The sequence below is a fragment of the Ambystoma mexicanum genome, chromosome 3p (genome assembly GCF_040938575.1).
Source record: "Ambystoma mexicanum isolate Mex_15411 chromosome 3p, UKY_AmexF1_1, whole genome shotgun sequence".
Taxonomy (NCBI): Eukaryota; Metazoa; Chordata; class Amphibia; order Caudata; family Ambystomatidae; genus Ambystoma; species Ambystoma mexicanum.
In genome coordinates this window covers 550,987,315-551,004,536 of record NC_090925.1, presented here as the reverse complement: position 1 = coordinate 551,004,536, position 17,222 = coordinate 550,987,315, and the positions used below count along the sequence as shown (strand labels likewise).

General features: G+C 47.4%; 1 protein-coding gene across 1 annotated transcript in view; it reads left to right on the top strand.

Moving 5' to 3' along the window:
* ARFGEF2 (ARF guanine nucleotide exchange factor 2) overlaps positions 1–17,222 on the top strand; it is a 2,106,550-nt gene that overhangs the window by 358,675 nt on the left and 1,730,653 nt on the right. The window contains exon 7 of the mRNA XM_069651280.1: positions 9,275–9,364. Coding sequence (XP_069507381.1) covers positions 9,275–9,364 — 90 coding nt within the window. The remainder of the gene's footprint in view (positions 1–9,274; positions 9,365–17,222) is intronic.

Sequence of the window (17,222 nt, the reverse complement as noted above, 5' to 3'; positions counted from 1 at the left end):
CTAATAAAACGCAGCTATCCCATGACATTCTGGTCTAGTTGCTCACATAAGCGTCCTTCAGGCCTAACGCAGCCAAACCCAGTCTGGATGTCCACCCACCAGACTGCACACATTCCAACTAATATCTTCATCACCACACCTAACGCTACGATGTAGCTACCATACAGCTATTACATCAGCTGCACATATAACTGGTACACCCATGCACCGTATGACACCATCTCTCTCTACTGACCTGAACTGCTGTTCCCAAGGGCGTTCAACTTACTAGCACTATGAGATCATACCAATGATAGAGCGCTATATAAATGCCAAGTAACATAACATTTCAGTGGCAGGTGCTGTGGCAGGTCATCAGCAGGGCGGCCACCTGGGCCAGCCCTTCAGATTTCTGTAAGCATAACTGTTTGGACGCCGGCTCGAAGTCCTGGGCCAGCCCTTCAGATTTCTGTAAGCACAACTGTTTGGATGCCGGCTCTAAGTCCGATGCGGCTTTCGTACAGGTGGTTCTAAGGAACCTGTTTTCTTAAGGAGGGTCTCCTCTCCACCCTGGGGCTCCATTCAGTTGTAATCGCCCATGCAGTATGGAGGAAAGGGGATGGGACGTAAGAGTAATTAATAGTTACTCACCGTAGTGACTTACGTACTCTTGGTCCTTAGTCCACTTTCCCCCATACGTCCCAACATCCCCCCCTCCCCTAATAATACTGGTGTCATTAGGCAATGTTAAATATTGTGGACCCGTCAATATGGACTGAGGAGTGGCACCGGTGGGCAGAGTCGGGGAGCACATGATCACAGGGCCCACGCCTCTGAATTTTAAGAGGGAAGAAGGTTTTTCTGGTGAAAAAGGTTCTGTCTCCTGTCCCTAGTGAGGGACGCCCATGCAGTATGGAGGAAAGGGGACTAAGGAGACGTTAGTCACTACGGTGAGTAACTATTCATTTATACTCTGGCTGCTTTGTGGAAAATTAAACCAAAATTGACGGATACATTCTGGAGGGATTGTGGACGGGTGGGGAGTTGGGAACGTGTATGGTGGAGCTGCCCAGTGTTGATATAGTATTGGGAAGCAGTGAAACATATGACTGAAATGTTTCCCTTGCAAAAGACAAGATCTCAACATACATGCCTCCTAGTAATGATGGAGGAAGTCTTTAGGCGGTAACCAAAGCCAACCCAGAAGACCCATGTAATGTTGCAATTGGCGGCACTGCTAGCGATTGCTCAAAAATGGAAAGTGAAAGAACCCCTTAATATTACGGAATGGTTCGCCAAAGTTTGGAACTTTCTAGTGATGGAACAGATGACTTATTTACTACAGGGGGACCATTCTGCATTCTCCAAAGACTGGAAAGAGGTGCTTGACTTCTTACATAAGGACTATAATGCTATGTATTGCCCCTGCGTACATTGGGCATTGCTTGAGATGGTAACAAGTGTTGGTTCATGTCTGTTGGTGCACTCGTCACAAGGGAATTGATATGTCTGCAAACTGGAGGTGGGGGAGGGTTGAGACTGTTGTTGTTTTGTATGAAAGAAATGCAAATAAAAAGACATTTAAAAAAAGAACTCTTCCAAACCTCTTCTGCCACTTGCGTTTTGACGCACTAATTAGACTGCTATTTCCTTTGAACATCTCAACAGTTGACCCTGGTTCCAGAAACAGACTTTCTATTCCAACGACGAGCTTCTGGCCTAAACCGGACCTCGGCCTAACCAGTAGGGAGAGTTGGGGGGGGGGGACTGATCCTTCTTTGTTAGAGAATGTATACCCCCATTTTCTTCCCCTACAAATTCCTGTGGCTCTTGGGCCCAAGACCCTAAAGGAGCTCTGGACCACGCAGAGTCAGAAACAGCCTCTGGGATTTTTTTAATAGGACCACGAAGGCCAAGGCAGCCAAGGCTCTGATTTGGAGCTTGAGGACAATACCGTGGAACAATCCTAGTTCCTGCACGCCTGTCCCCTGCCACGAAAGGCAGTCTCAGCGCGTTGCTATGAGGAAGGCCTCGATCGACACCGGCGTGTTCACACACACACACACACACTTCTCATAAGCACATACGCCCTAAACATCCCCGACGAGTACGTCGAGGAAGGCTAGACACCGTCCGTTGCGCTTTACCCACTTAATGCCAACCGCGCCTGCTGTGGTTCCGCCTATGCACCTACCACAAGGCAACCACATGGACACTCTGGCAAAGGGTATGCACAAACACTGCTCGACAGCTGAAGCAGACCCGCTGAAATAGATGCAGAGAAAGCAAAAAACTAATTTTTGAGAAAAACATCACTAAGAGCCTTCTGATCAGGACACACAGGCCTCTCTGCCCTCTGGACATTATGAGCATGAATCTTCATCTTTGTCTTCTGCCCTTCACAAGAAGCGCCCATGGGAGCCTGAGGACACTCCTTGAGCGGATTGTCCAGTGGAAGCATCTCCTGTGGCACCTAAGGTCACTCCAGAGCCGCAAGATCCATCTTGTCTACTGGCCCCATGACTCGATCACAATTTGAGGACACTATGCCCTCATGAGTTAGCTGCCCAACCACTCAAGGCCTGCTGAGCAGCCCCCTAAACATCCCCCATTGTCGCCAACACCTTCTATCCAAACACCAACCCTACCGCCTGGGGGGCCTTCACAGGAATCTCTTCAAGAGGACATGCAGTCCACATCGGTTGACAAGGGTAGATGATATGTGGGTAGATGCCCACGATGACCCCAGCCAAGTGGATGGGGATGACTACGTTCAAGACGAGGACAACCCAGACATTCTTTGTTGACCCTGTTGTCTCCTCCGAAGTTGAGGGCAGTCACTCGTCCCCTATTGCAGACCAACCTCTTTACCAAGAGCTACTGAAAGGCTGCTCACCATTTTGGCATCGACATTGAGGAATCCAGTCCTGCTGGGACAGACCTAGTTGAAAACATTCTCATTGATTAAAAGCCAGTTGGCCAGGCTATTCCTCTCCTAGAGCCCATCAATAAGAGAGTTGCTTCATCCCCGTCTACTCCCTCTCTTACTAGGGTGGTTAACCCACGGGCAGAGAAATATTTTAGACCTTCTCCTTCAAACCCCTTTTATATTAAGGGTCACGTCAAGCCTGATTCTCTGGTGGGGACCACTTCCAGAAAGAGAGCTGATGTTCCACACTCAACTTCTGAGGCACCCCCCTTCTCCCCAACAAGGTGTGCAAGCGACTTTATACGCTGGGAAAGTGTATTAAAACCTCTGCTGCATACCGCACCAGGATAGCAAACACGACCTTGCTTTCCAGCTACAGCAGCACCATGGGATGAGGTCTTGCAGCATCTAGACTCAGTACCAGAGCCAGCTCGCACCCGCCTTCTCAAGATCACCACCGAAGGCAAACTGGTTTCCCAAAACATCCTCAAAAATGTCTTGGACTCCGCAAACACCTCCGGAATGGTCATTGCTGAGGGTACTCTCTTGGAAAGACATTCCTGGATCAGAGACTCCGGATTTACGCCAGAAACACAAGCGTCCTTAATCAACATGCCCATCGAGGAGGGTCTCCTCTTCGTCAAAGCTGTCGATGACCAGCTAGAGACAGCAAAAAAGAAGCTTGAAAAAATCGAGACCCATGGTCCGATCTCCCTCAAGCCCTTCGTTCCTAGAGCAGCGTTTAACACACGCTGTAACTTTTGGCAAGGCTCTGGGAAACAAGGCCAGGCCGGAGCAAGCACGTCTGGTGCCTCCTTTTACAGCCTGCATAGTCAGTCATCCTACCAGTACCAACAGCGTGGGTTTTGGCACGGGAAGGGACGAGGCAGGGCTCCAGCCTCTAGGGGCTCACGCCAAATGATGATGTGATCCATGCGTCCCCAGTTGGAGGTCTCATAACTGTTTGCCCAGCAAAGGGAGAGAATAACGTCTGACTGCTGGGTCCTCGATACTGTGGCCAAAGGATACTCTCTGCGAAACACTTTGCCTCCATCTACCAGGTGTAGTAAAAATGTCCTCCGAACACCTCCACATCCTCCAGGAGGAGATCCAAATCTTATTACAGAAAGGAGCCATTGAGCTGGTGTACTTCATGGAACAAAATCACAGTATTTATTGTTCGAAAGAAAGATCTAACAATGCGCCCAGTGCTGGACCTGCGCCCTACAAACACTTATGGCAAGCCTGTAAAATTCAGGATGTCAACACTGTAGGAGGTCATCCCACTAGTGAAAATGGGGGATTACCTAGCAACATTGAACATGAAAGATGCAAACTTTCATATTTCAATGTTGCCAGCGCACAAAAAATACCTCAGTTTCAACTTTGAAAATGTGCACTACTAATCAAGGCGCTACCATTCGGCATTGCGTCAGCTTCCAGGGTGTTCACAAAGGTCCTAGCAGTGGTGGCCGTCGACTTGCGCAGGTAGTCCATTCCAGTGTACCCTTCCATAGACTGGCTAATTACCAGGGACTCACCCCAAAATTGCCTTCAAAACACACAGCAAACTAACAATCTGCTGTTCCAATTGGGCTTCTCCATAAACGAAAAAAAGTCTAGTGCCTAGCCAAGTAAAGTTATTTCTTGGGGAACTAATCAAAATGGATGTCTGACTAGTCTACCCTTCCGAAGAGAGGGTCCAAAACATGCTGTTTCAAACACCTCAGTACGTAGCCCGTCTTCGGGTAACTGTATGAAAGGCAATGCGCCTGCTGGGAATGATTTCCTATTTCCTGTATCTACCTAGTGCCTCACGCCAGGCTGCGCAAGCATCCAATGCAAGAGTGACTAGCGAAACAATGGTCACAAGCAAATGGGTTGTGGGGCAATCTAATGGTGCTTTTGCAACCTCTGGTTCAATCGCTTCTGTGGTGGAACAGACCATCTGCTAAAGGGACAGCCTTTCCACACACCAGCGATCCAGGCCCCTCTCAAGACACTCATCGATGACTGGGTGGGGCGCTCACTTCCTGCATCACACTGCTCACGGCCTGTGGATACAGTCGCTAACCATGAAGCACATCAACCTTCTCGAACTACCAGTGATTCTCAAAGCACTTAGACCCTTCAAAACTCAACTAGCGCACAAGACAGTCCTAGTCCTGATGGACAGTGCCACAGCAATCTTTCATGTAAACAAACATGGGGTTTCTCCTTCTCCAGGGCTGTCCAAACTAGGCCAGAACATCTGGCGGTGGGCACTGCATCACATGTTCATAGTGGCACATGTTCCAGGGGTACTCAATTCTCTGGAAGACTTTCTAAGCAGGAGTACAATGTGAATGGCAACTAAACGCAGACGTGCTAAAGAATGTCATCTCAAACTAGGGGTTCCCAGAGATGGACCTTTTCGAAACCTTGGAAAATGTGCAATGCCTAGATTACTCGTCCATGTTTCCCCAGAAAGGATCCAAGTGGAACGCACTTCTGATTAACTGGTCAGGGAATTTTGCATATGCTAAATCCACACCCCCCCCCCCAATCCCCAATCCCCGATACCTGATCAATAAGAAAGTTCATAAGCTACACAGAACGGTGATACTAATAGCTCCAATCTGGACCCGGCAGACTTTGTTCTCACACTTAAATGATGTCCCTGTGTCCTGCCATGAAACTGTTTTTAACAAATGGAAACACTTTGTGTTATGGTGCAGAACACGGTCTCTCAATCCAAATGACTGTTCACCCACTAATATAGTCAACTACCTGCTCTACCTACTTAAATCAGGATTACTCTTCGACTCACTCAAAGTTCACAAATGGGTTCTCTATGCTTCCACCACATCTCAGAACCAAATTTTGTGGTCGAAGGTTCCCGTGGTTAAAGCTTTCACGAAGGGCGTCAAAAAACAGAACCCTCACATCATTAATCCTATTCCCGGCTGGGACCGCAATGTCGTACTCACAAGGCTTATGGGTGCCCCCTTCGAGCCTATGCACAAAGCCAGCCTGAAACACCTTCCATACATAACGGCCTTCTTAATAGCCATTACTTCTATCGGAAGGGTCAGCGAACTACAAGTTCTGCCTGTACAAGACCCCTTCATAGTTATACACAAGGACAAGGTGGTGCTACGCGCACATCCATGCTTCTCACCCAAATCCATATCAAATTTCCACGTCAAAGTATTGAGCTTCTTGTAAAACCGAACAAACGCAGCAGAAAGAATTCTTCATACACTGGATGTACACAGAGCTGTCATGTTCTACCTTCAAAAGACAAAGACAATCAGAAAGACAGATTGTTTCTTAGTATCTGTAGCCGCTGGAAGAGAAGGGGACCTTATCTCTAAAGCAGCAATTTCCAAATGGATTGTCAACTGCACCCAACTGTGTTACTCTCTTGCCAAGCGAACGTTGTCCTTTAAGCCCAGAGCACCCTCAACTCGAGGCACTGTGCAACTTTAGCTTTCATAGCAAACGTACCTTTTAGATGCTGTTTGCAGGGCTGCTGCTTGGAGTTCAGTACACATATTCACCCAAGATTACTGTATGGACACACATTCTACGGGTGATGCAGAGATGGGACAAGCAGAGCTGAAACATCTCTTTGCAGTGCTACCTTCTAATAACCCACACCCTTCTATTAGAACTGCTCGCTAATCTATGCAAAGCATGTGATTCTAAGCAGATCCACAAGCCTCAGAAGAGTTGCATTACTCACCGTAGTTGTATTTCTGATGCTTGGATCTGCTTAGATTCACATGCACCCACCCTTCCTCCCCTCTTGGAGTAGAATGTGCCTGGGGAAAAAGATAAGAGTAGATATTTCATGACTCATGGTTTCTACTTCACGCTTACAACTTACGCTCCCTCATGTCCGAAAACAAATAATCTGAGGGACCTCGATGCGTGAGGGATCATGACTACAGTGTACGTCACACTAGTCATGGCCACACTTTGATTTGGTCGATCATCAAATCCTCTGCCACCACCTCAAGATTGCTGCTCACTTCTCGGACTCAGCCACATCCTGGATCACCTCTTTTCTGGCAAACAGAACCATGAGGCTCTTCTCTTCCTTAGCCGCAGCCGATCCAGCACACGTCCCGTGCGGAGTCCCACAAGGATCTTGTGTATCGCCCACACTTTACAATGTGTATACTAAACCGCTCTTTGATATACTTGACTATCTGGGTGTCTCCTACACTAATTATGGGGACGACACCCAGATACTCATCACTATCACTGGTGACTGTTTCCGATGCCAAAGCACTCAATGCAGTCTACACTGTCATCCAGGCCTGGATGGCACATCATGGGCTCTGCCTTAATGATGAAAAAACAGTTACTCATTCTAGGCTCTCACTCCAAACTCACTAAACTTGACCCCAAATACAAATCCTTTACTATTGACGGGAACGACATCAAAGTCTCCAACGTCACTAAAACACTTTGAATCTACTTAGACTCTACTCTATCCCTCAATAGACAAACCAATGCAGTAGTCTCAGCGTCATCTTATACCTGTAAACTGATCACAGCGTGCCGTCCCTTTTTGACAACGGGCAAATGCCTGATCCTCGCCAGAACCCTCATGTCCAAAATCGACCATTGCAACGCCCTCTACTTAGGGACCAGTCAAAGAAACCTTAATAAACTCCAGGTCACTCAGAACAATGCTATAAGGGCAGCTCTCAACATACCCAGGCGTTCTCACATCTCCAGCACTAGACGCATCTTGCATTGGCTACTCATCGCATATCTCTCAAAGCACTCGTTCTAACTCACAAGGCCCAGAACAATGCAGCCCCTGCCTACTTATCCATGCGCTTTACTCAACATACAGCAACCAGACCCCTGAGATCTGCTCAGGCGCACACATTGACTATTCCCAGTTTCAAGCTACAGACCGCCGGAGGCTCGAGCTTCCCAGTCCTTGCGGCTAAGCTCTGGAACACCCTACCCAATGCTCTCAGAAATGTTCCATACATCCACTCCTTCAAAACTAAAACCAAACTGTGACTACATGAACGGGGTGCCCTGCCCACCTCTCTATAATCCATACAGCTGTTAATCCTCTCACCTGCGAACTGGCTGTTCACTGTTTATAGACTGTTTATACTGTATACTTAGGTCTGCTCCGCTCTTCTCTATGCAATGTTCTTAAATGTTTGTAAATTTGTGTAAAATGTATCTATTGATGTAACCTGTAACTGCCTTTCAAAACATGCACCCAGATGCCCCGGGGCAAGGTGCGCACTACAAATAAATACAAATACTAGGGATAGTATTGGTCACGTCCTGTCGACGTCCCTTATCAAACTTCGAAAACTTCATGTACAATACTCTGCAACTTTCACTACATGTCCGCCTATGCAAAGCATGTGCATCTAAGCAGATAAAAGCATCAGAAATAAGATTACGGTGAGTAATCTTACCCATTTTTGCACAATGTCTCCGTGAAGCATCTGACAGATCCAGTCCCTAGATTCTCTGTCTATCTGTCTCTTGGCAGATAGCGGCTTTAAACACTTGACTGTCGCTACTAGCTGGGAAACTTTAGTTAACCCAACTATGAAGCAGAATTATAAAAAAAAGAAATCTCAGAAATGCAGTTATTGGTGCAGACTGGCCTCTACTGCTCTGGAGGAAAAGTGAATTAGCTAGAGGTGGAAGCCATAGCTCAAAGAGCAGAGTCGGCTGAGGGCTGCATTTCAGACACTGCCTGAGAACTGATCAAAAAGGGGAATGAAAGCTGAAGGAATGTGGAGAGCTATAAGTCAGACCTTGACAGGCGCAAGAGACCAAGAAAGTGAAACTTGTGATTTTAGCTGGGAAGGGGCGGCACATGGCTTGTGGGCAAACAGATCACAGCCTGACAAAATCTCTGGGCAAGGTGGAAGAAAGGCTTATATGTAGTAGTTTGATGAATGGTATTCTCATCGGCCCAAGAAGGAGGCCTATATCTGGAGGGTGCTTGTAGGTGTATCAAGGTGGGAGCTGTGTAGCAGATCCTTGTAACTGAGGTCAAGAAGTAAACTAGGTTCTGAATCTGAGACTGTGTAACAGACCAGTGAATCCTGTGGTCCCTTTAATGGGCCTTACACCATTTGATTAAATTCCATCCTGACCCCTTTTAGTATAGTTGACCTTATTAGATTGTAGGTAGAACCCTAGACATTACATGAACTCATCCCACACTTTGTATTACTTGGGAGTAAAGGTGACTGCACTTATGGCTCTGGTGCATTCTATTGGTTGATCATATGTCTCAAGTGTCTTGCGTGAAGAGCTGTGATTAAAAATAATTGCTATGTTATTTTGAATTTAAACCATGCCACTTTCTTTATCTGTATCCAGAACACACCGCTGTACTCGATGAAAGAGATGAAGGATCCAAGGAGGCAGTTGAACATATCTTGGACGAGGTAGTTGCATCCGCAATTAAAGGTAGTCTTTTATCAGCAATTCTCCTTTAAAACCAATAACTCCATTCTGCTGTCACAATTTGTGTGCTGAAAGTAAATCTAACCAATTCTGTTGTGGTGTTCTGAAAGTGTGTGTGTATGCATTTACGAAAGGAAACATTTTACTACCTTCTCAATATATTTTCGTACTATATCACGCCATGCTCTTAAAAATGTAGCTAAACGAAAGGCCACCGGGGGTGCAGGCAAGATGGTCGCCCGAGTCTGCAGCTCCAGTCACTGTCCTAGATAATTGAGAGCTGGAGGTGGTGAGCGAGCCCCGGGACCGACGTTGGAGTAGTACCCAGGCAGAGTGAAGGCAGTGGCGCGCCGCGGCTAGAGAAGAGAGCCTCGCATCCCGAGGGAAAGGAGAGACACCTCTGAATCGGGAGCCCGCCAAACAGTGAAGAAGAAAGGCAGAGTGAAAGCCTAATGGCGACACAGCGACCTGCGGCCTCAGTGGCGAGCCTGCCCGTAGGGAGGAGCCGATGTGAAGGAGAGGAGGCAGCACGCAGCAGAGAGGACCTCTGTGATCTCCCAACATAGCATGAGCCTGGAGGCGGCCAGCTAGCACAGTGACAAGTACCAGAGAGATCCTCGGGCAAACTCTGCACAGTGCCACAGCCGGCTGGGGGAGAGACCCCTGTGCCCAGCAAGCTTTGGGGAAGCAGCCGGAGCGAGGAGCCAGCGATAGGGCAGCAGTCCGGTGCCAAGGCGGTGAGTACCCCCTGCTGGCATAAGCCGTGAAGGCCAGGGAAAGGGTGACCTGGAAGGAGAGAGCTCCAGTAGTCCCATGGGAGGCAGGAGCGAGCGGCCCCATTGCAGGCTTGCCCCATAGCAGCCAGGGAAAGACGCAGCACCAAGCACCGACGGAGCACGAGGGCCCCAAAAAGGGACACAGGGACCCCCCATAATAAGATACACAGCAGAGTGGATGGTGAGAACCAGGAAGGAATAGAAGGGGACCTAACACAGGAGCCAAGCGTTCACCCCTAACTGGGCAGAAGCATAGGGGTCGGGGCCCCCCCGTCTCCCAGGAACGATTGAACGACCGCTGAGCAGAGCCGACCTTTGGAATAGCACAATAGGAGCAACACTGAGAGGAGGAGTAGGAGGGTAGCACGAGACCCTAGTGAGACAGAGCCGGCCCCAAAACACCTGGTGAGGGAGTGGCGGAGTGATAGGGGGGGGCAGCAGGGAAGGCACGAGAAGCGTACAGGGGCCACCAATACACAGGCCTGGCAATAGCCCATAACAGAGCATTGGGAACACGAGTGACCCTAGCATCAAGGCCAGAGAGTGGTGGTGGCCCCCAAGGGAAAAGTTAGACGGCAAGCAATAACCAGGGGTAGAGAGATGGCCACGCCCCCCTCCAGAGAGACGCATGACAGGTTACCCACCACTGTGGCAGAGTGGTTAACACAGTGAGCCCACCAAGGGTCAGTGGCCGGTGAGAGTGCAGGGAAGGAGACAGAGGACACAGAGGAAGAAGGTTCCTCCAAGCCCCACCACAGTGTGAAAAAGTGAACGGTAAGGGACCCAGATAGTGGAAAGAGAAACAAAGGCAAAACATTGTGGAGTGTACCCAGTAAACCCACGCCAAGTGAATGAGCTGGAAGGTAGTGCTCTCGAAGTTCCACTCCTCAGACGAGGGAGCGATGGCGGAAGCAAAGGCGGAAGGACAAGCCCACCCATGTGCCACAGAAATAGGGGCCATTAAAAGTGACATCCAAATAATACTTGAGGAAATCTGCAGAATGCATACAGACTAAAGTGGGACTAAAGTGGCGGACTGATCCGCTAAGGTGGTCACCCTGGAGGAAAGACTGGAGGGAGTGGAAGCTAATCAAGCGTCAGCAGGAGTCCTGTAATCCCAAATAGAGGCCTGCCTATGAGACATTGAAAGGAAGGAGTACAATCTAGGGCTCAAAGTGGATGATGTAGAGAAATGTGAGAGGCGCGCAACAACCTCTGCCTTTTTGGACTAGAAGAAAAAGCGGTGGCGGGGGAGATCCACAGCCAGACTTGAAAGAAAAATGCAAGAAATAATGGCAATGGTCCGGGGGGGGGGGCAAAGAAGGCGAGCAAGTGGCTTTAGTCAGGGTCCCCTGGCGAAGGTCCTCAACTGTATAAGGGGGGGCAGAGGACATGCCCCCCACTTTCTGGGAGGTGCTAATAAAGGTGATCGCCAAGCAAGGCAAAGACAAGACGAACTGCGCCTCATACAGGCTCATCTTGTTACTTAATGTGGATGCAAAGATATTCACAAGGATTTTGTCATTCCTTCTGGAAGTACACCTCCCCGGCCTCATAGAAATGGGCAAGGATCCGACTATCTGTGAAAGACCCTACATATCTTCTACGATCCAAAAATGCACAGAGAAGGGGCCATGGTCGTTCATGGAATGGCACTGGAAGAGATGGGAAATCGAATGATGGGATGGATTAGAGCTTTGTATCACACTCCAAGGGCCAAAGTAGCGGTCAATGCGAATATGGCCAGGACCATGGAGCTCCAAAGGGGGACAAGGCAGGGGTGCCCACCTGCCCCATTGTTATATGCCCTGGTGATGGAGTCCTGGGTGATAATCCTGCGGCAGTCGGAAGACCTAGCCGGAGTTCACATTGGTTGAAATGAGTATAAAGCAAGTCTCTTTGCGGATGATGCGCTGCGCTACCTCTCTAACCCACAGTCATCAGTACTGGCTCTTTTGAAGGGGCTAAAGGAATACGAGGAATTGTTGGGGTTCCGGGTCAACCTCTCCAAATCGGTGGCGTTGCTGGTGGGGATATGGGAACAGGCAGACATAAACTGGGTCGGTAAATGGGGATTGCAGACGCAGCAGAAAGGCTTCTGCTATTTAGGTATAGAAGTCACTAGGGAGCCGGAGAACCTATTTGTGTGAGAAAATAAAGGGAGACCTGCAGGGTTGAGATAGGATAGGGCTATAATGGATCGCACGGCTGAACTGCATAAAGATTACAGTCCTCCCCAAGCTGCTGTTGCTCTTCCAAATGCTCCTCACGATAGAGCCAGCCCATTTACTGGGCACAATCCAGAAAGCCATCTTATGATTTCTTGGGGCAGGAGGGAAACCCAGGGTGGCGCAGAAGGTACTCATGTTGGCAAAAGATGACGGCGGAGTGGGATTCCTTGACCTGGGAGCATACTATAAAGCGGCCCAGCTGCGGATTATGGTGGACCACCTAGACCCCAACACTAAGAAGCAGTGGGTCCAAATGGACCATGCTGTCCTGTGCCCGGTGACGCTGGGGGAGAGGATGTGGGTTCCACAGAGTGAAATTCCGAGACGTGTGTTAACACATCCTGTGCTGGAAGTGTTCTGGTCAATCTGGCCCAGGCTGTGCCACCAGCTGGCTCTCAACCTGGCCCTCTCACCTTAGCTGTATTTGGGCGCCACCAATACGAAACTACATCTCAGACCCTCTGCGGTTTTAACAGTGGTATGAAGCAGGGCCTCTCCAGGGCAGGGCAATTAGACTTTGTCACTAACCAGACTGGAGGGTTTTTTAGGAATGAAGGGACTCTCACCCTTCAAATACTTCCACTTAAAGGGAGTCCTGACGAAATCCATATGGGGACGCAATCTATCCCGTGCCCTGAACCCCTTTGAAAAAACACTGCTGCATGAAACCAACACCAGAGGAAGGATATCCAGGCTGTACAGGGAACTGAGAAGGGGTGAACTCATAGATGGAGTGCCAGCAAAGGGCAAATGGGAGAAAGACCTAGGGATTGAAATAACCGACCAGCTATGGAGTAAAATGTGCAGAGGGATGAAAATGAAAAAGTCCATGCTATCCCTGCAACATAGAATGCAGGCATTCAAGCTACTGCACAGATGGCACGACCCGCCAGCAACCCTAGCAGAAATTTACCCAGGGGGTAGAGGCCCACTGCTGGAGATGTGGGGGACAGAGGGTGGAGGCTGACTACTATCACATGTGGTGGAAATATTCTCTACTCCAGACATTTTGGAAAGCGGTGCTGGGTTTGTTACAGGGGGTGGACGGAATAGATAGATATAGGGTACCCAGCTTGCTGCTGTTTGGGATGGCCAAGGAGGGGGATGCAGGGGTGGAGGAGGGTCACATGATTCACACTCTGTTGGTGGCAGCAATATGCTGTATAGCTCAACAATGGAAGAGGGGAATGGTCCCCACAGAGAAGGAATGGGTCCAAAAGGCAAGGTCCATCTACGACATGGAATACCTGACGCACCACTTAGTTGAGACGAGGACAGACATAGAAGGGATCTGGCTGCCCTTCTTCAATAAATGCCATTGATAGCTCACCCATGGAAGCTAAAAAAAACTTGTGAACACGTAGGAGACTCCCAGTGGTGGAAATGTTCTGGAGGACTCTAGTTGAACTGCATTCCTGGGGGGAGGGAGGAGAGGTGATGGGGTCGAGAAATGTAACTCTTATATGTTGAATCAGTTGGTGGTGTTGTTGATGGATCGAAACTGAAAACATTTCAATACAATCTGATTTTCAAAAGAAATGTAGCCAAACATTTGAAAGTCACTTTTTGACATTGCCTACAGTATAACAGCATTCCTTTATTTTTTATTATAAATATGCTTGAATTCTGCCTTTTTTAAGGCTTTTTCCAATATTGGTTCAGATGGTGAAAGTTTTATGCATATGAGGATTTGCTTTGCATGTGGCGCTTTCATTCAGTTTTTTCTTTTAGTGGTTTCCTATAGTATTTTTGTGGCGAAATGAAGTCATTACCTGATGTCTTGAGTTTTTTTAACAGGATGATTTGTACATGTACATTTGTCAAGTCAGATGTTCGCAGTGAAGCTGTTAAGTCTGACCAACATATCAAATCTTCCGATCATATAGTAGTTATGGGTTTTTAACCAGGAAATAGATAGCTTCTCTGTGGTAATGTTTAATTCTTCTGTTGTTCACAAAATTAATATGCTTCTTTGGTTGCACCCTCCATTTTTAGGACTGGTTAGAGATGGCTTTTGCTCTCTGCTGAGAGTTGTGTGTACATATTAGAGGGGGGGGGGCTGATGCCACTCAGCTGATCAGTCGTATATTGAGTTAACCAATGTGAAGGCTTTGCTATAGTAGTAGCCTTTTTGTGGAAGAAAGTGGAACTATTTAAGTTGAGGGAGTTGTTGAAGGTTGCTTTTATGAGGCGGTTTCCTCTATATCAGATGTCTTTTTCTTAGAGTTTTTTGCTGCGCTACCTTTGTTGTCTACTGTTGATTAGTCTTCTTGATACATTGAGGATTTTGATCTATATTTTATTTTTATTAGAACTTGTCTTTTATTTTTCTGTGTTTGCCACTCTTAGTGTGGTTAAATATTACAGGACCCCATTCAATATCAACCATATGTTGCACCATGCAGTGTGCCTTAAATCGGGACATCCTAATCAAAGCAATATTTTCACTGGCACATCTTTGAATGATAGGCATGCCAGCAAATATTGTTATTGGTGTTGCAGATTTATAATGCTTCTATGCAGTTTGAATATTCCTTGCGTGTGAAAGCATTAAGCTCCAGCTTAATACATTATTGTATTTGGTTATTTGTATAGCGCTCTTTCCCCACTTGTGTGGCCTCAATGCACTTTTTCCTTGGTTGGAACGCCCTTGGTGACCGTAGTCGATGTGGTAAGAAATTCTAGGAAGTTTAGCTTTCGAGCTTGTGTGCATGTTGACGTTCTAAGACTTGGGTGGCTGGCAAGGCTCGACTAAGCAGCCCAAGAGAGGTCAGACACATGGGTGGGTGCTGTTGAGGGTTAGATATAGATTGCTATTGTTGAGAGAGTCTGTGAGGCGGGCTATACTAGTTTCCTTTCGGTTGGTGGTTGCTGTATGCTAGTGGCAGAGGTGTTGAAGTACGTCGGGTGTTTCAGTCTGGATGGCTATTCGTGAAAATAGACCGGATGTGCTTGACTATAGCTGTATTCTATCGTGCTTGGCCGTGCCTGCGGCCTGTGGCCACACTAGTGGTGTGAGATATACGTACCGTAGGCTGTGAGATTGCCCAGCTGGACAATATGTTCATGTCTAGAATTGAGTCCTATAGCAATGGGCGTAGCTTTCATACTGTAGCAGGTATCTGCATATATTAAACAGAGATGGAGGCTACACCGAGATTTGAGAATCCTGTATAGTGGGAGAAAGGCCTATGTTTCACAGTGCAGTATGTTTAGGCATATGGTAAACCAAGATGGAGGCTACGCCTAGATCTGAAAATCCTGTATAGTGAGAGGCCTAGGTATCACAATGCAGTAGGTCTCATATAATCAAAGGAGCTAAACCTATATTTGAGAATCCTGTATAGTGGGGGGGAGGGCCCTAGGCTTCACAGTGCCATAGGTTTCAGCCTGTAGTATAGTAGGTTTCCGTAGTGTAACAGACATTGATGGTTTGTTGTACCTAGATTTGAGAATACCTTTGTAGTGGGAGATTGCTAGTGTTGAGAGCTTCCCTGAATGAGTGATGCAGGTTAACAGTGGCAGTGAATTACTTAGTGATGGGCGTGTGCTACCCTGCGCTGCTTATTTCATTGTTAGTCGTCTCTCATGTGGGCCAGCGGGTGGGGGCACAGTGAGAATGTTGCAAGTGTGCCACAGCGAAATCTGCTGGCTTACCTGGAGTGCTTGGTGAAGCATTATGGTGAATGGGTCACTGTATTCTACTGTAGAAGATTAATTATGTGTGCATTTTACCTTAGTTATGATATATGGCATTTATAACGCGCCTATACACGTGTTTCAAGGCTCAAGTTGTGACATACAGTATAACAATACGTTACAGTGAAGGAATTCCTACATTATTAGAGTGTAATGTGTGCTATTTGTGTTATCACATTTTTTGACATGATCTTGAAATTCAATGGTGCATGACATGTGGCCTGTGAGTTAGATGCAGCCTTTGGTGCATTATTTACAGCCTTCCAAATAACCAGAATTTCACAATTAATTCTAGTTGTTTGGTTTCTTAACAATGGTAGAAAAGAGGCAGTATTTGGAGATCCCACCTATATTACCTCCCACCATGTTACACGGTTTAGGTCATTTTCCCACTGTTGGAGATGAATAGTGACTAACAGGAGGAAAACCATCATAAAATAGCTTCAGTTTTCACCTCCTATCGAAGTGGTGGAGGTTAAAATTGCAGAAGGTTCTATGACGCTTTTTAAGATAATTTTTTCCAAGTATTAAGGAAAATCACTTCTGCTTGGGTTACAAAATGACATCTATGCAATGCAATTTAGAAAAGGGTCAAACATACCTATCTCTGCATTTATAAAGTTGTTTTAGGAGTATTGTGATCCCCTACTGTGCATAAACCATTTCCATCTTCAATGTGAAGACAAGTGGGAAATGATACATGCTATAAAATATGAATATGGTGTTACCTGGTGCACTCAGAGTGAGATCAATGATATCTTCTTCAGCTGCTATAGCTCCCTGTACTTTGCGGATACTAGCAGCTGTGACGGGGATCTTGATGAAGCACCGTCTCTGATAGCATTACCTCACTTGGACGGAGAGGTGGCTGGTGCTTTCGATGCCCCACTGACTGTGGAGGAACTGAAGTCCACCATCCTGTCATTGCCCTCCGGTAAGGTCTCTGATGCGGACGGCTGCCAGGCTAATTTTATAAAGAATTTGTGGCAGAATTAGCGCCCAGACTTCTTGAAACGCTGCAGGAAACTTATGATGTGGGCTTGCTTCCCCCCCTAACCTCAGAGAATCCATCATTGTGCCTATGCTCAAGCCCAATAAACCCAAGCTGCACTGCAGCTTTTACAGATCGTTGATGGGCAACCGGGACTGCAACAT